The sequence below is a fragment of the Vulpes lagopus genome, chromosome 1 (genome assembly GCF_018345385.1).
Source record: "Vulpes lagopus strain Blue_001 chromosome 1, ASM1834538v1, whole genome shotgun sequence".
Lineage (NCBI taxonomy): Eukaryota > Metazoa > Chordata > Mammalia > Carnivora > Canidae > Vulpes > Vulpes lagopus.
In genome coordinates, this window is record NC_054824.1 from 130,013,313 (window position 1) to 130,033,234 (window position 19,922).

Genomic DNA, 19,922 nt, shown 5'->3' on the forward strand with positions numbered 1-19,922 from the left:
AAAGTAATCCTAAATTCTTTATCCTCCCATCTGACGCATCTAGTTGGTTTTTATATCTTACTGATCCTCCCCCCACACTATTTCTTCTCATGCATTTCTTTTTAAGATTTTATTTATTTATTCATGAGAGACACACACAGAGAGAGAAAGAAAGGCAGAGACATAGGCAGAGGGAGAAGCAGGCTCCATGCAGGGAGCCCGACGTGGGACTTGATCCCGGGTCTCCAGGATCATGCCCTGGGCTGAAGGGAGGCGCTAAACCAGAGCCACCCAGGCATCCCTTCACATGTGTTTTTTGACTCTTCCTCCATATCTCTGACCTACCATCATTGCTCTGTTGAGGTTCTTGTCATCTTCCCTATAGTCCAGTACTGCAGGCTCCTAATCTATCTGTCTTCTAGGAATGTCTTGTTCTAGATCTATCCTCATGCTAACAGAGGGACAAGGGCATTTTCTTCTTTAAAATCCTCTGGAGCTCTTTATTATCTCTTTCATGAAGTCTAAGCTCCTGGCCATAGGATTTAGACATTTGCATGGCAGGGTACATATCTTCCCTCTGGAAACTGATCCCAACCACCCTTCCCTCCCCTGGAAATGCCAAATAAATAATCATGTTTCTGTCTACCACATTCAGCTTTGTCCATTTGTGCCTTGTTCTTTCTGTTCCCTCTACTTGTAGTGACCTCTTTCCATTTTGGACAGATTAACAAAAATTTAAAGATTAATACTATCTATGTTGACTAGGGTAGGGAAAATAGTTACTCTCAAGAAATTGTAATTTGGAAGTAACTATCAAAATTTTAAAATAACCCTTTTATTTTTTATTTTTTTAAAGAATTTTATTTATTCATTAGGAATACAGAGAGGCAGAGATCTAGGCAAAGGGAGAAGTAGGATCTCTGAGAGAAGCTGGAAGTGGGACTCGATCCCAGGACCCCAGGATCATGACCTTAACTGAAAGCAAATATTCAACCACTGAACCACCCAGGCATCCCTTAAAATAACTCTTTTGAGCAAATAATTTCTTTCAGAAATCTATTCTCAAGAAGTAGCCATACATATTTTCCTAGTCTGAGTTGCTATAACAGAATACCACAGATTATGTGGCTTATAAACAAGAGAATTTGAAAAAAAAAAAAAAAAAACAAGAGATTTTGATTCTCACAGTTCAGGGGTCTTAGATCAAAGTCTAAGATCATGGTGCCTGCAGGTTTAGGGTCAGGTGAGGGCCGACTTTCTGGATTATAAATGTTCCACCTTACATTGAGTTCTTATGTAGGAAGGGGACAAAGCTCTCTAGGGTCTCTTTTATAAGAATGCAAATCCCATTCATGAAGGCTCCATCCTCAGGACCTAATCACCTCCAAGAGGCCCTCACCTCTATATACCATCACATTGAAGACTAGGTTTCAATATGAATTTGGGGGTTAGGGACACAAGCATTAAATCTATAGCTCATATATATAGAGAGAAGTACATACCAGATTATTTATTACAGCACTATTTTAGTGGATAAAATTAGATACAAACTAAATGTTAAATAAGGAAATGCTTTAAAAATTATATTTCTGCTCTATAGGATGTGAAAAATATTATGAATATTAATATCCAGTCTGTACAATATTAAGAACAAACAATAATTCTGTGGGAAAATCTGGTTGTGTAATTAAGCAAAGAAGCATGTACCTACCAGTGTGCGCTAACTGCTGTCTTCTATTTGAAAATAAATTTAAAATACCAAACTGTAGAGTTGAATACAGGCATCTATGCATACAAACAGAGGAAAAGCTCTGGAAAAAAACATGGTAGATCCTTAGTAGTCATTACTTCTAAAGTAATAGGTAGAGTTAGGGGAAATTGAGAAGGACTCATTACTTTTAATTTTGTGTAATGATATAACTTTACACTTTCCATATAAATTCCATGTATTGATTTGCTTACACAAGAATCTTTAAACAATAACACAATGGACACAAGGGAAGCATCTGATAGAATTAGAGAGAAGCCAAATTGTGGGTAAAAGAACAAAAATGAGTGATTTTCTGTTTTGAAAAATTTGGAAAATACAGTAAAATACCGTAGACCAACAACCAGTGGCTGAAATTCACAGTTGTGGACATGTTGTCATAGTTGCTATGGATTTTTTAAAAATTAAGTCTAGCAGGTAAAACGAACTTCTTTGATTTCCTCTTTTTCTCAGAGGCAATCTGGGTCATAAATTTGCTGTGTTTTATACAACAGAATTTATATATGCAGAATTTCAGTCTTGTTATGAATATCTAGGTAAAAGTATGTTTTTGTCTATAGCTATCATCTACTGGTGAATATTTAGTTTATTGACAGTTCTTTTTTCTTAAATAATGTCTCTTTGTGAATGTGCATGAGGTTTTCTGGGGTCTATACCAAAAAGTGGAATGCTGATCTGCAGAGCATGCATACTTCTGTTTTGTTTTGTTTTTCCCTAGATATTGCCAGATGTCTTTCCAAATTGGTTGTGTCAATTTATATTCTCACTAGAGTATTTCTTAGTTTCTATTTCTGGACATTCTCAGCCAGTACTTGGTATTGCCAACCTTCAAATTTCGTTCTACTCTGTAAATTGTAAAATGTTACTTTATCAACAGCCCTTGAATGTTTCATGAGTGTCCAAGTCTGTCAGGCCCCTGAGGGGACCACCAGGAACTCTAAGGAAGCTGCAGTCCTAATTTGCTAGATGCCATCAAGCAATGTGGTGTTAGATGCACAGAATTAAATGCTACACTTGTGGTAATGACTATAAAACTTCTGGAATTTCAGAGATGATCATGGACTGGAGAGGTCATTGGAAGTTTTTAGGAAGTGAAGGTAAGGGGATCTTGACACATGAATAAGAAGAGAGGAAAACAGAAGACATTGAAGGTGAAGGGAGTAGGAAGACAGGTAGCATGGCTGGAATGAAGAGTAAGCCAATAGTCAAACCATTATTAATTGTATTTAAAATCTTAGCCAGAAAGGGATTAGCAAAGCTTTAAAGCACACCTATTTTAAACTCATCATTTTACAGATGAGAAGATTGAGGCCTGGAAAAAGGAGGCCAGCCTTTATAAATCATTTAGCCTATTTGATAAGTGTCAAAAAAAAGTGCAGAGGATTTATTGGCTTATTTAATTCAGACATCCGATGGATTGACCTTCAACATGACTAGATAATGCAGGAGTTCAAGTGATAGCATCTTCCCCACACCCCCTCTTTTCTTTCCATGTTGTGCTCTCCTTTACTCTGGTTAGCTTTATTCTTGGCAGGCTCTCTTTGTGGAGGCAGCGGTAGGCACCAGCTAATTGTTTTTGTACCTTTACAGCTTATGTTTCCACTGAAAATAATGTGTGCTCTTTCTCTTTATTTTTATATCAGTTCCCCAAACTCCCACCATTTGACCATTTTGTTTAATCTAGCTAGCCTTCCTGGTGGGGAAATAGGGACCATTTCACTGGTAACTAACCTGGAATCACATTACTGAGAACAGAAAAGTCTGTAAGAGACAGGAATGCACAGCATGCATATATAAGATGGCCAGTGTGGTGTGTATGGTGTTTGACACACACGATAATAGTCATAAATTGCAACAGAATATAGATAGTAGTCATTGCAGGTGCTTTATGTCTACAAATGCATGATTGTAACAGCTTTCATGGCAGTGATCAAGTTCATCTCAACAGACATGTTTTGAGTGGATTGAGATTGCTCGTCAGATAATACAAAAATAAATGAATATGTGACAATCCTCTATGGAGTCCCCAAACTTGTACTTGGTAGGGACAGGAAAGTTAGAAGTATAAAAATTTTGATGAAACCATGAGGGATGTGCAAAGTGTCAATATTGTAATCCAGGAATGCCCTGGGATCACAAAAGGTGTCACCATACAGGCCGTAGTTAAAAGTTTTATTTTTAGTGGTAAATGGAGCAAGGAGTGGGATGCATTTTCAGGCAGAGGGTTTAATATGAACCAAAACAGAGAGATTGGAAACCATGGAAGCATATGATTTACTGAGTTGGATCAGATTATAGGAGAGTAGTCTGAGGGTGAAGAGTAATCTGAACATTGGAGATGAGGTAGGCGCCAACTATCCTGTAGGAGACTGTCATTTCCACTTAAAAGTTTGTGCTTCTGAAACCACTGATTTTAATAAATGAATGAATGAATGAAATCAAGTGTATGGCATGGCCTGAGGAGTCTAAGCAGTGTTTTTGTTAGATTATTTTAAAATAGGAACATTGCTTTGGCACCAGTGGGTAGGCTGCATTGGAGCAGGGAGATACTGAAGGTAGGGTTGGGAGCTATCGAACTATCCTCCTGTGATGTAAATACTGTTTGAATTAGGAAGTGAAGAAGCCAAAAGGCAAACCAAAAAATGAACTTTGTTGAGGTACGATGGCTTGAAGAGTGTGAGAAATGCTTCAGTCGTGGGTGATGAGGAGGAGGATAGTACCCAACACTGAGAGAGTGTTAGAGGAACTAGAGGGGGGTCTCCATTGGGAGGATGAGTAAGATGACTTTTATGTTGGGTAATATTGCAAATATATAGTATTTTCAACTACATGTGAATGTTACATATGCATTTGTCAATGCTATTCAGAGTTCCTGGATCTATTTTTCAGTTTTGCAGATTTGCACAGAGAAAAATACTCATCACAGTGCATTATTTTTTTTCCACAGAGGAACAGATGTTTTGTATACCTTTAAAATAATATTTTAAGCATTTGGCTAATAAAATTAAATATTCCTGGAAGTATAACTGCTAGGTACTTTTTCCTAATGTTCTGAGTCATAAATATAGTACAGCATTTTCTCAAGTAGATTTCTTGGCATACTATAATAGGGGATGTTGCTAAATATTGCAGGAGGGAGAATTTGGGTTTTTTTGTTTGCTGTTTTTTTGTTTGTTTTTGCTTATTCTTAGGAAACAGTGAGTTAAAGAGGTTTCTTCAGTTAAGCAGGATTTTTTTTTCAGAGACTTTAGTATATATCCTTAATGTGTTTAGTGAGTTTGCAAAGAATGCAGCATGCTCTTTTCTGAAACTCATTTGACAGTTCTTTTGGAGCATCACTCGGGACTAATATTTCATAGAACACATTCAGAAATGCTATAGTATTAGCCATTGGTAACACATTGGGATAGGAAGAGTACAAGTAGAATATAGAAATTCACATTTTTATATGAAACTAATTTATCATACCAAATATAATTAGTCTTTTTCTTAATATATGAAATTCACTATTTTATTTTGGAAGATACATTTTTTTGGCCTAATTGAAAATATTCTCTTTGTGATTGCAGTAATAGGGAAATAGTATAAAGTCCTGAAGTGCCACCAGTGGCCATGGGTTGGTTGCCTTTGCATTAGAGTTGGTGACATAAGAAATTGGCACTTGATTCCATGTCAGTCATCTCCTTGGAATAAACTAAGGATAACATTTAAATTTGAAATGATTTTACTCCTGTTGTGCCACATGCCTCAAGGCTCCCTTCTCCTAGATCCCTTGTCATTTTGTATATATTCAGATAATTCGCTTGAGTTCAGCCTGCATTTCTATTATGTGCAAAGCACTGTCAGAGTGTAAATTTATTTCAAGATTAACTTGACATATATAATGTGCTCAATAAATGTTTATTCAGTTAATGGATTGTGTTATTCTTTAATGATCTACTTCTACAAAGAGGCATCTCAATTGTGGGCATGGATTCTCTACCACATTCTCTCAAAGTTCTTTCTTCTCTAGTTTTAATAGGTAGCATCGCTTGAAGAAGATGAACAATGTCATCTTCTGCAGCCTAGTTCTTAGAATAATGAAATCTACCTAGAGGGCATCATTGCTATAGGTGGCATTGAGTGAAGATGGAGCCAAACACATTTACTGTTTGCCATCATCTGGCTTTTCCTTGTGTGTTTCCTTCAAGTGCTAAATATTCTTTTTTAGTATCCAAGGTTAATTAAGTGGAGGAGGCAATTGGGGGGAGAAGAATGTGGGAGATTGGAAAAAGCATAGGCTTTGGAATCAGAATAGAATTTGGATTTCAGCTCCATCGCTTAGTTGTTATTTGACTGCAGTAAGATTCTTAATCTCTCAACCTCAGTTGCATCTGCTAAACTGGACAGCATGCTTACATTTCATGGTCGCTACGAGGAGTATAGATAATAGGCGTGAAAACGCAATCACGTTAGAAATGCTCAGTAAATGTAACCATAATAATAGATCTTATTATCATTCTTTTCCTTCTACCTTTACTGAATAAGTTATTTTCAATGTTATTCACATGTTGAAGGCTATGGGGTTGGAGTATAAGCTCACTTATGTCTTCTCTTATTTTTGTTCATGAAGTGAAAGTGAAATTAAAAAAAAAAACCCTGAGCCAATTTTTTGGACAAGTTATGAAATATTTAAATTCTTTCCATTTACCATCCTTTGTACCTCTTCGAGGAGGAGTAGTATTCATAATAATGAGAGTTTACAATATTTGAACACTTCAGGTATGCCAGATGTATTTCTAAATGTTTTACATGTTTGAACTCATTAATTCTTCAGAATAATCCTTTAAGAAATAGTGACTTTTATTATCCACATTCTGTAGTCAAGGAACCTGAGACCTAGAGAGGTTAAGTCTCAAGTAACACAGCTAGTAAATGGTCTAGCCACTATTGAACCAAGCTGACGGGCTCCAGAAGCCACAGCCTTATTTGTTGTACTCTATTGCCTTTCCTGGTATAGCAGTGATCACATGACATGTAGAGAAACAGTTGCCAATATCCAGCTAAACCTGTGGTGTGTTGTTCATGTGATGTCTATAAACCAAGGATTTATAGACATCTCACTTCAGACTTTAGATGGGGGTCTTTAAAAACTATAATTTGGATTATAGGCTTTAGTTTATACTTTAATAGGCTCATTTCTTAGTTTCCTTATAGATATTATTTAGAAATAATACTGATCAACTCTTGTCCCTATTTTAATGTTTTGAGAATCTTGTCTCCTAAAACAAAAAGTCAATTTAATGAATATGATTGTATGAACCACTGTCTGGTGGCAGCTTGGTAATGTCTCCAAAGTGAATAAAAGGTCTAAGTTCAAATCTCTGTTTATATTCTAAGAAGAATATCTTTTTATATTGTTCAGGCCAATCAGGGACAAATGTTTAGGTTTGGAGTCTGAAACTGTTTCTCTACATTTAAGAATTAACTTGCATAGCATATGTCACTTGGTAATTATTTCATGCCTCATATATCCACTTCAAAAGTGTACTGGGGCTACATTTCTATATTACCTGAGAGATGTGTTGAAAATTGAAAATCATGTGGATTTTCTTCACATGGAAATATGCAGAATATCTTTCTGTCATGATCCATCTCTTGAGCTAATTGGTTCTCCCTATTTATTCTTATATTTTTAAAACTCTAATATTAGTTATTTCTCATATGTCTGCGCTCATTAAAAATGTTAATTAATGATCTTCTTTGAGGCACTACAAAGTTTGGGACACCATTTTTGTCTTCAAAAATCAAAATTCAGGGTTGCTATAGATAATTTTTTGGTTAACATTTTATGTGCTGGGATTAGGTAGGTAACATGTATAGTTTTAGATTGTTATTTCTATCATTTTCAAGAATTCCAGACCAGTGGTAATTTTTCTCAAAGAGTAAGAAGTTAATTTGGCCTTGCCTTTCTATGATACTTTTTAAGCATCTAAGTTACAGATTTTCAGCGAATGTACACTGTGCCTATGTATGCTAAGGAGTCATGCACACACACTGATAGAAATAGTTTATTCTTTTCCACTAGTAATGACTTACCCATTAAAGATGTAAATAAATAGACAAATCCAAGAATGCATTGTTCATTTTTTTAACATTTTAAAAACATTTTGGTGAAGTGTAACATATACAAGACTTAGATGCACAAGTCCTAAGTAATCAATTTAATTTTCACATAGTGAACACAAAGATCTTCCATCAAGAACTAAAATATTACCTGTCACACCCACGTAATTTCCTCTTAAAAATATAGTCTTTATAGTTAAGATATTTTCTTAGGCCATCAACACTGGAGATACTTGAAAGGAGCTATTATGAATTGTTTTGAAAGACAGTGAACATGTAATTGTTTCTATTAATTTATATTAATAATAGCACAATAACATTAATAACAAATATTGCTTAACAATTGCTTCTTGAATTTATTGAGTTTTTTGACTGACATTGTTTGGGATTAATTTTTTGATATTCCCATATTTGAAAAATGAGATTAAAAATATTTTTAGGAAACAGCTTTCATCTGACATTTTTAAGAGATGCTTAGTGAAATAAAGTGGTTTAAAATTTGGGTTACTTAAATATTGAACAGCCTTGCTATTTTATACATAAGGGAATGGAGGACCATAATTATGATATTTTCTTTGTCATGTCTATAAATATTCTTCCATTTGCATTCCCTGGGTACTTTTTGTGGTTTTTAAAATTATTAAAATAGATAAGCCATCCAGCCCATTCACTAAGTGTGCACTATTAGTAAAATTTTATGTGTTCTGTCAGCAATTTGATGTGATAAAGCAATGGTTTTTCTGTACATCGCACAGCACCAGGGCTCTGCAAAGCATCTCTGGGGGTTCTTTGATGTCTAGACAGTTTAAATTATGCCTGCTCCCCTGCCTCCAAATTCCACCCCTGTTCTGCTTCAGGGGTTGTGGGAAATGAAAACAAACCAGAAGGGTTCCACAACCCTACAGTCTAGGGAGAAAAACAAACAAGTAGAATAAGCTGTATATCTACCCTGGCAGGTGTATAGGAAGGCCCAATTACAGAGAATAGAAAGAAAAGAATTAGGGACAAATATTGTCCTTTGTATTTATTTCTAATTATATTCCTGATGTAGAAATACATGTGCATTACGGATAAAATGTTGTAGAGGCATTAACGGAAAAAAGTACGAGGTGCCTATCACCTCAGCTCCCCACTTTTTCCTCCCCATTGGCAGCCAAATCTACAAGTTTGGTGTGTTTTTGTATATTGTCCTGTTTATTGAAATGGTAAGATGCAGAATTGCATTTTAAGTTGGAAAGCTAACTTTATTTTCTTTCTTTTTTCTTGGTTTTCCTTTTATAATTTGGGACATCATGATTCTTCCAATTCATCTTTTTAGAAAGTAAGTAACTTTTGAAAGTTCAGAGGTTTTTTTTTTTTTGTTCTTGTTAAAATGTTAACACTTTATTATTTCATACATACATATACACATATACATATTTTTATTACAGAATTTTTAACTTTTAAATGCCAACTGAAGTAATTAACCCTTGCCTTAACTGTGAATGAAGTGTGTTTAATTCATTAAAAATATGAATTGCCTTATAGAAGGTGTTTATGCTAAGAATACACTTTTAACATCTATTTGCCTCATCTTTTATACACACAGTAAATCATTATACTATATATTCATACATAAATGTATTTAAATATGTATGCATATAAATATATTTTCCTTAATATGGTCCAGGACATACTTTATAGGTTTTTTGAATATGAAAATAATAAAAATAAATAAGACTTTTATTACTGTTCAATAGAAGTACATTAAGACATTCATTTCTTCAGGAAAAGCAATCCAAATTTTCTAGACTGTATGAGGCTATTAAGAATAAAAGCAATAAGTAAATGGTATGAAAGATTTAAAAAAATAATTTTCCTATGTGTATTCTGCATTGATGAAACAGTTACCTTTTATTAAGCATTTAATTCTTTTGATTCTAATGTTTTATTGTTTTTAGATAAAATGGGCCATATAATTAGTTTTTTTTCTGTAAAGAAATGCAGGTGATATGCTTACAACTAAGTAATCAGCCAGTGATTTGAATTGTAGAATTTGCATTTCATTGAAAAGTATTTTCCAATTCTTCTAAAATGCAAATGTTGTTTAGTTTTGAAATAAAACAAATTTCATATGTTTGTTTTGGGAAAGATTTTGGAGAATTATAGTGATCATTGAGACTTGGAGATACACTGTCATGTGATTCTGAAGTACATATTTTTAAATATTTCCATAGTAAGTCTTGAGTTTATGGAATTAATAAACAGTGTAATTTAATAATATATTCATGCTCAACAGAGCTTATTATTTATATGAAACTGGGTGCTTATCACTTATACTTGCAGCATGCATAGCATTAAACTGCTACTTAATAGTCAATTTATCTTCTACAATTATCTTTCACTTACTGTACCTTAGAAAGAAAATGTAAATTATAGCAATGTTAAATTATATTTGTTCAGCATTTTTTAGTGGCCTTTAAATCTGTATTATTCTTTCATATTCTAAATCTGTGTCAGGACTTCAGGAAAGAAGCAGTAAGAATGTGAGGTTCGATGTTAGGTGGACAACTGTTATATTTTTAAAAGTCTGCATTCTTTCATTTTTATGTATTGGATTCTATTTTACTTGTAGTGTTCACATTTTCTTGCCAAGTCTCTACAGAAAGTCTGTGTTTCTGACAGTTTCACTAAATTAAAACTCCACAAATCTGGCATAATAATTTCCTAGCTTCAAATTGTCTGTGCTTTTATCTAGAGAGAAAATGACAAAAATAGGTATTTTGGAGTGCTCAGCATAACATGTACAGCATGATTTATCTGGAATTTGTTCATGGACAGAGATATTTCTAGGAGAGATGAATATATTTTACAGTATCAGGTATGCCTGGCCCACTTGAAATATGAGCAAAAAATCTTTTGTGAGGAAAAATAATGAAATGAGGTCTGTAAACTTGGAAAAGCTTCATGAGGAAAGATATTAAAGTAAATGCACACAATGCAATTAACGTATACGTTAGTGTCATTACTACATTGTTTTATATTAGGGCTCTTACTTCCTGTCAGATCCACTGGGATCATACTGACATGTTGGCACAGAGGAGCTGCTTCCTAAAATAACAGTGTTCTTATTATTATAATACTCATAAACCTTTATGACCATAATGAGTATATATGCTATGTATATATGCACACACATACACACATATGTGTGTATGTCTGTGTAAGTATATGCTGTGGCAACTCAGCAAATTTGGCTTTTTCATTTTATTGGTGAGTTTTCATAGTAGGTAAGAAATTTCCCAATTTTTGTTTTTAGAAACTTCTTTTTTTTTTTTTTAATTTTTATTTATTTATGATAGTCACACAGAGAGAGAGAGAAAGAGAGAGAGAGGCAGAGACATAGGCATAGGGAGAAGCAGGCTCCATGCACCGGGAGCCCGACGTGGGATTCGATCCCGGGTCTCCAGGATCGCGCCCTGGGCCAAAGGCAGGCGCTAAACTACTGCGCCACCCAGGGTTCCCAGAAACTTCTAATTAAATAACATGAAATTATGTTTCTATCATAGAAATTCAAAGCTTAATATCCTAGAGGTACTCTTATCTGAGAATATTTTGGATTAAATACCTAGAACCCCTAAGGCACAATGTGGTGGAGCAAAGCCTCTAATCCATATTGGTTCAACCAAATACTGATGTTTTAGCATATTAGGAAGTAAAATATACATGGAAACATAAGTAAATGAAAGTAATAATTATAGCTCCAAATTCCAACTTGCAAAAATATTAGTTTGCAAACAAAACCCAAAAAAGGTTCTAAAGTCTACCCCAGAAAATACATACATATGCATTTCACAAACATCTTTCTAGGTATAATGAATATATTTCAATACTGTTTGTACATATGTGCTTTGATATTCTTAATCGTTAGTTTAATGCTGTTTGATTCCTTTTAAAAATCTATTTTCATAATTCAATCACTTGCATCTTTATTGTAGAACATAAAGCTGGGAAGAATTCCCAAACACTTATTTTTTTATTGACAAATCTGAGAAAAGGATGTCATTGTAGAAGCTGTATCAGGTATAAACACAGATATAGATTTTTATTTGGCTGTGTGAGAAAGGCAGTCCTGTGAGTAACTTAAACACTTGTAATTTCAAATCAGTTCTTCCCTGGTTTCTTATTATTCTTTTGTCACTTTTCAACCTATAGGATGGAGCTGTCCTTGAACTTGGTTTATTTGATCATTCAAGTGCAACCATCAAGTTGTCTGTAATATTTAAAAACTGAGGCTTCATGGTATTATTTGTAAAATAACAGCACATAAACATTTGGGCTCTGGTTTCTTTGAAATAGAGTGTTGGTTGCTTTATGAATAAAAGCATAATTTCAATTCAGGAGACTTTTTGCCTGGAGCCTATAAGACAGATGCATCTGATTAACTTTGGCAAAACTGGACTGGCCTGTTATTGTAATGTAGATGTTTTCGGGGTTGGGAGGATATTTTAAAAAGGCATGTGAGAAGGTCCTTTTTTTTTCTTTTTTTGAGAGAGAGAGAGAGAGAGACTGAGGGAACAGTTTTGCCACAGAAACTACATCTCAGATTGCTTCATTTTTGTACACTTTTATTTTCTAGTGGAACTTCTCCATTAGCCTGTCTGAATGCAATGCTTCACACTAACACTCGAATAGGGGATGGAACATTCTTCAAAATCCCTGGAAAGTCAGGCCTCTATGCTCTCAAAGTAAGTTGGATTTTTCTGCATATTATGTCTGTTATTACTGTGTATCATGCATTTTTTTCAGACATTTGAAGGTAAACAAAATTAGATTTGGGTGAAGGATAGAAAAATGACCCCTATGCCTTTTAAATGTTTTCAGATGTCTTAAAAATGATTTCATATTAAGAATAAACAATGACATTTTTCTTCAAGGAAAGCATATCTGTGGTTTCACTCTAACATATGGTAATGGAAAATAGTTGTGGCTTCCTTAAAATTCTTGATTCTTAAAAATTTACATGGAGGAGTGCCATGAATCATCAGCCAAGAGCTTTAGATGATCATGGTTGCAGTAAACTATTTGACTTTATGGCCTCAGTTGATATACAGGCTTCACACCTGTACACATTGTTGTCTTTTATAAAAATAAATTTATCCATTATTCCTGAAAAGTTGCTGATTTAAATTATTCAATTTTGAAACAGCAGTGTATCAAGGGAATTTTATTTTATTTTATTTTATTTTTTTCAAGGGAATTTTAAATAATGCATAATTGTTGTGTGAGAAGAATAGAGAAATGAAATAAAAAGCTTCAGATAATGGAGTCTTAATTATTTTAGTGTAATCCCGTTCCCTACTAGAATGGGAAATGCTATCTAAGATGCAAAATTCCAGAAGACAAAAGCTGATGATCTACAAATGGTTGCGTAACTTGGAACAAATAAATCAATGTATTTTTTCTTATAAAGTTAAAAATAAGTCACTGCTCTAATAAATGATGGATTACATTTAAAGTTCATTCATTTCTTTTGAGAAGACAGTTTTTAATGTTAAAAGTTATACCTGGCGAAGAACCAGGGGTTCCTTCTCTGCTACTAAAAACATGGGACCCTTCTTACTGTGTGTTTCAGAAAATACCAGGTTAATCAAAAAGACTTGTACTATTTCAGTTGCTTTTTGTAGCTACTTGGGTATTTAATTTACTGGTAAAATTCTGAGTTGTGAAGCCATTTTCTAATATAAAAAAAGTGTAGAATTGGGGAAAAAAGGAAACAATGTATATCAAAAGGAAACTTTGTTTTGTGCAGATTTTAAGAGGTTTAAGAAAGTCATCTGTGGCAATGTGCTTTTCCCAGTTTTTTTTAATTCATATTTTTTAGAGATTTTACATTAAAAAAAATCTGTTGAAATTCCAAATCACAAGTAACAGTGGTAATACTTTAGGACTCTGAAAGTATTTTAAATATTTTCAGTTGTCAGTATATCTCCATAAATCATCATTTTTTAAAAATAATACAGAAAGAGGAGTCATCATGCCCAGCTGACGGAACATTGGATTTAGGCTGTGAATCTGAACTGGATGGCGCAGAAATGGCAGAGGCCAATGCTAGTGGAGAAGGAGATGGAGGTACGTATGACAAAGGTCAAGATATAAACCTTATTCTCTTCGAGTTATATAGAATTCCAGTAATTCCACTGATTGATCCCAACCATTAGAGATACAATTCCTTCTCTAAGTTTTACCATCTGCATTGATTCATCATCAAATATTTGGATTTAAAAGGTTGGCACCAAAGAAAAGTGTGCGTTTCTTTGCTTTTTGTTTTATTTTATTTTAATTTTTGACACTGTGGACTTTTCTGGATAATATTCTCAAATGTTATCAGTATATTTCTCCTGTAAGGTGACAGTATTACTGGAGGTGTCTGGTGGTTGTATTCTATTGTGAGGCATTTTCTGCATTGTGTTTCTTTTTCCTGTGATCACAAGTAGTTTTATGTTTAGCTTTGTTCCTGGGTTTGTCCTTAGTAAATTAAACCTAGGACTAATATTCCTCACAATTGAACAAGAGCCAAATAAGTTATATTCTTGTGAAACACTTTTGAAAAGTGACTGACTCTTCCAGAATTCTAAGGGGGCGTTTTCTGCCTCTGAATTCTGTCCATGTTAATTCATTTTTATCTTTGTCAAGACATCTGCATTATGATCCCATTGGTGTATGTAATTTCCGTACAGCAGTTTTAACAAATTTTCAGTCCACAGACACTGTTGTACTTTTTCCTACCCTACCCACTGGTCCCACAAAGTGGACCCAGATCATGATTTGGGAGGAAGACTGTGTCATTAAAGCCTCTGTTGGTGGACTCATAGAAATCAGTAAATTATCTTTAAACAAACAAACTTTAAAGGATCCTTGAGAAATATCATATTTCAGTAATAGCCCAAAGCCATTTGTTTTATTAACAGCTACAGGAGTCTCTTTGTATTCAGACTGGACACTCCTGCCCTTTAAGCTGGTATGCTCTCTGATAGCCCCCATGAGACTGATTTTACTTTGGTGCCTATCTAATCTGCAATAGACATTGTGAATTAAGGTAAGAAACACAGATTCTTTGTAAAAGGGCTGAAGTTGGCTCTGTAGGCTTTTTTTTTTTTAACCAACTTTCACTGTATTTGATGTTCCTATTCTTTTTTTTAATAATAAATTTATTTTTTATTGGTGTTCAATTTGCCAACATACAGAATAACACCCAGTACTCATCCCGTCAAGTGCCACCCTCAGTGCCCGTCACCCAGTCACCCCCACCCCCTGCCCTCCTCCCCTTCCACCATCCCTAGTTCGTTTCCCAGAGTTAGGAGTCTTTATGTTCTGTCTCCCTTTCTGATATTTCCTACCCATTTATTCTCCCTTCCCTTCTATTCCCTTTCACTATTATTTATATTCCCCAAATGAATGAGAACATATGATGATGTCCCTATTCTCTACCTTTTAAAAACTCAGCTCAACCCCACACTTGTGGTAGTACTGTGAACTTCGACAGGTCCTTGCGGTTACAGAGAGAACAAGGCAGAGGTGCATAGCAATTTCTGCCTTTCTGGAAGTGCTGGTAAAATGGGGCAAACTATTCCTCTTCAGGAGGATGAAGGGGAATCGCATTGGGTCATTCCCCTTGTTGTACTGCCTGCTTTAGCATACAAGTATGCTCTCTCTCAACCTATATATTGAGTTTCTACTATGTGCTATGTACTATTTTCAACACTGCAGTTACAGCAGTAAAAAATAAGACCAAAAAGAGACTTCTCGTGGATCTTAGGTTGGTAGAGAGAGAATAAGCAAAATAAATGTATAAAATGTGTAGCTTATTCATTGCCAGAAAGTGAGATTAGGGTGAGAGAGAAGAGTACATTTGAGAAAAGATCTGAAGACAGGGAGAAGGTATTTAAGGGGAAAGAGTTCTAGATGAAGAAGCAGCAATTACAAGGGCCTTAAAACAGAAGAGTTCCTGGAATGTGTCAGAAACATCAAGATGCCAGTGTGTTTGGAGGCCAGAGTGAGCAAAGGAGAGGATGATAAGATATGAAGTTAGGAAGTTATGGGGCCGGATGCTATCATGCCTTAATTAATTTTGTCTTTTGCTTTTAGTGAGATGTTCAACTCTTGTAGGGTTTTGAGCTAGAGAGACAGTGATCTCACTTAGATTTAGCAAGAGCTAAAGTATAGCAGAAGCACTAATTACAAAAATACATACATACATACACACACATATATATGAAGGAGGATATATATATATATATATATATATATGTATATATACATATACATATACAGACACACACACACACACACAAAGGACAAAAACAGAGACCATTCAGAAAGCTATTGCCATAATACAGATAAGAGGTGATGGTGGTTTGAATAAAAGTAGCAGTGGATATACTGAAAAGTGATTGGATTCTGGATATATATGAAGCTAGACTGAATAGGAGCTGCTAAAATTAGTATGATTATGAAATTAAAAAAGAAATTAGAGATAACCCCAAAATATCAGTGTTAGCATATAGAAAAGTTAGCGCTGTCTTTAATTTAGATGGAAAATCCACAAGGAATTAGTTTGAGGGGCAGGGAGTTGTTGATCAGGAGCTCAGTTTTGGACATATTAAGTATGACATTCATTTTCAACACCCTGGTGGATGTGTTAAATAATTGGACTTATGTGTCTTGAATTCATGGGAAAGACCTTGCTGGAAATACACATTTGGAAGTGGTCAGTCTATAAACAATATTTAAACACAAGAAACTGGATGAGATCACCAAAGAACTGAAGGGAAATTGAAAAGAGAAGATGCCCAAAGGCTGAGATCAGGGGTATTTGACTTTTTTTTTTAAGATTTTATTTATTTATTCATGAGAAACAGAGAGAGAGAGAGAGAGAGAGAGAGAGAGGCAGAGACACTGGCAGAGGGAGAGGCAGGCTCCATGCAGGTAGCCTGATGTGGGACTCGATCCCAGGACTCCAGGATCACGCCCTGGGCTGAAGGCAGGCACTAAATCACTGAGCCACCCAGGGATCCCCTGGTATTTAACTTTTAAGAGCTTGGGGGAAGTGATGAGAAATAATTACAGAAAAATGAAACTGAGGATAAATGGTTAGGAGAACATGTTCTCTGTCCTGGTAAACAAGTGAAGAAAGTATTTCTGGGAAGGAAGCACCTCAGATGTGTTAAATGCTTTGGATATTTCAACTTATAGTGAAGACTGAGAATAACCATTGGATTTAGCTTTGTGAGATTGTTGATGAACTGGGCAATGACAATTTCTATCCAGTGGTGAGACCACAAGCCTGAATGAAGTAGATTCATGAGAATGGGAGAACAAAATGGAGACCTCAAAAGTAGCTGATACTTTCAAGGATTTTTGAGGTAAAGGGAAGAAAAATGGGAAAATGGCTAGAAGGGAAAGTGTAACCAAAAGAAAGTTATTTTTTAATATGAGAGATAAATATTAGAATAATTCTATACTGATGAGGAAAATCCAGTTGAGAAGGAGAATTTGATAATGATGAAGTTGTCCTGTGGCCATGTGCTTGATTAGATGAGAGGAAAAGGGATCTATTAAATGGATGCAGAGACTGGCCTTATTAGGAGTATAGACAGGTGCTCTAAGGAAGTAGAGAGGATAAGTCAGGGTATTTGGATAGAAATGAGGGGAGGTGAGAACACCTGGGAGAGGCTTATGGAAATATGCTTATTGCTTCATTTTTCTCCGAGAAATAGGAAACAATTTCATCAGTGCAGCATGAGGACCAGGGAGGTAGTTTTTCAGATTTAGAGAGAATATATAAAATGTTTGTCTAGAGTCAGGCAGGATCAAGGATCCTTTTAAGGTTGTTAATTCTGAATTTGGTATGAGACCAGTCAACAAGGTGGTACTTTTTCTCCAGTCATGTTCATGACCTCCGTTACAAGTGCAGAGTAGGTACAGAGTTGGATTTGGCCGGTGTTGGGATTTTGCCAGGTGTGAATGAAGAAGTAAGAGAGGGACAGAGGAGTTAAGGGTGCATGAAATGGAATAGTCAAGATCAGGTTCCATGGTATTTAAGGTGGTTGCAGATGTGAGTAAGGGACACAATCCTGTGAGGTATGGTGCAGAGGGGGAGGTCTTACTGGGGTGGAAGGATTGTTTGATTTGGTGTTCTAGAGAAAATGAGTTGAAGGATGAAGGATATGTGAGAGTGGAATACACAAAATTGAGGTCAGGGTGATATTATGGAATATATGTCAGAGATGAGAGGAAAGAAAGAAGGAGCCTAGGTTTAAGGCTGTCAGGAATGGTTATGCGTTGTGCATCCTCTTCAGAGTGGCCCGAAAGAAGAGACCATCCAAGGCAGCTGAAACACAATAACCCTCTGTTTGCCCAGCCTAGTGTTTTGGGATGAAATTGGGTCTCCTTGGTGGAAACATTGCTTTTTTAAATTTGCACAAAGATGCAAAGGCTGGTCGTGGCTCAGGTATAAAATACCAGAGAATTACCTGTGTGGATATTGAAACCGACAATTGTGTTAGAACTAGCATCAAAAGAGCATGACATTTAGGAGCTAAAGCCTTCAAAACATGAAGGGGAATGATGCAGGAGTTAGTAGGTAAGTGCAGGAAGGAGCATAGTTGCTGCTATGGTTTGATGGAATGAGATAGGCTGGAGGCAACTAAGGAGCAGCAGGGGAAAATAGAGGTCATCTCTCCCATTTCCAGGCTCAGTAGCACAAAGTGTGTGGAAAAGAAAGGGTCTTCTATCTGAAGGGTCCTAGGGGAAGTGTAGTGTTCATTGGAGAGAGCCAGGTTTTTGTAGATCAAGATGTGAAGGGAGTTTGCAGAGAAAAGATGGAGGCTAATAGGAGATCTTGCTAATTGGCTAACCCCGAATTTCAGAGAAACAGTGGGAGGGTTTTAGTGCCTAGAAAGGGGTGGAGGACCAGGTGGTGGGAGCACTTAGCCAATAGCTAAAACAAGTAGGGAAAGCAACCTCCCCTAATTTGAAATGTGAAGAGGAACTTCACAAAGTAATGTATTACCAGCACCCCTCCAAGCTAATGTGACCAAGTCACATTTCCTGGTCTCTCCTTTGAAGTTGCATTAGAGAAATTGCTTTGGGGAATCACTGAACAGATAGTAAATAGCTTGTTTCCTTGAGTATTTCTTGATTTACCCACTTTTGCATCTTCTGGCAAACCACAATTGCTTCTTTTAGGACAAGTGTATTTCCTATCCACGTTCCATATAAGTACCATATACTTCTTGTATAGCCCATCAACCTTGCCAAACTTATATATTGAAAAGGACTGCTTCCACTGCCCAGTCTTTGTAAGCTGTTTGCTTGTATATGGTTTAATCCTCATAATATTCCTGTGAGATACAGAATCTTTCTAGGCTCTGTTTTTTTTTTTAAAGGTTTATTTTTTTATGATAGAGAGAGAGAGAGGCAGAGACATAGGCAGAGGGAGAAGTAGGCTCTGTGCCGGGAGCCCGATGCGGACCTCGATCCCAGGACTCCAGGATCGTGCCCTGGGCCAAAGGCAGGCGCCAAACCACCGAGCCACCCAGGGATCCCTCTGGTTTTTTTAAAAAATCTATTTAAAAATTTTTTTTTGCCTTTGAGAAAATAAAATTAGATAAATATCTCATCTAAGTGGCAAGCCCAGGTAGGTGTACATGACATCAAAAGCCAGGCTCTAACCACTGGGATACTTCCTTGGAATCACAGGGCACTCTTTTAGCCAGGAGTCATTGATACAATTTGCTTTCCCAACATTTGTGCAAATCTATTCTGATTATAGACTTGAGAATTTGACAAAGAGGAACCCCTGGCTTATCCAGATTAAGGAGTGGAATACCACATGATTTCTTGCAAATTGATAATAAAGTCCATGAAACTGAACCAGTTCAGGTGATTTCCTTGCCATTCTGTTTCTAATACATATTTGAACCAGAAGTTAGAATGGATAGAATTTCTGCACTTCTAACAGCTGTACAAATATACTTTGAAAATATAATCAGAGAGAGAGAGAAGGTGGGGGATGTGTGGGGATGTG

The 19,922-nt window shown here is 35.7% G+C and overlaps 1 protein-coding gene across 2 annotated transcripts in view; it reads left to right on the forward strand.

Annotated features, from left to right (window-relative positions):
* ASXL3 (ASXL transcriptional regulator 3) overlaps nucleotides 1-19,922 on the forward strand; it is a 180,648-nt gene that overhangs the window by 54,307 nt on the left and 106,419 nt on the right. For both annotated transcript variants that reach the window (XM_041723063.1, XM_041722991.1), the window contains exons 3-4: nucleotides 12,471-12,579; nucleotides 13,855-13,963. In XM_041723063.1, the coding sequence (XP_041578997.1) occupies nucleotides 12,471-12,579; nucleotides 13,855-13,963 (218 nt within the window). The remainder of the gene's footprint in view (nucleotides 1-12,470; nucleotides 12,580-13,854; nucleotides 13,964-19,922) is intronic.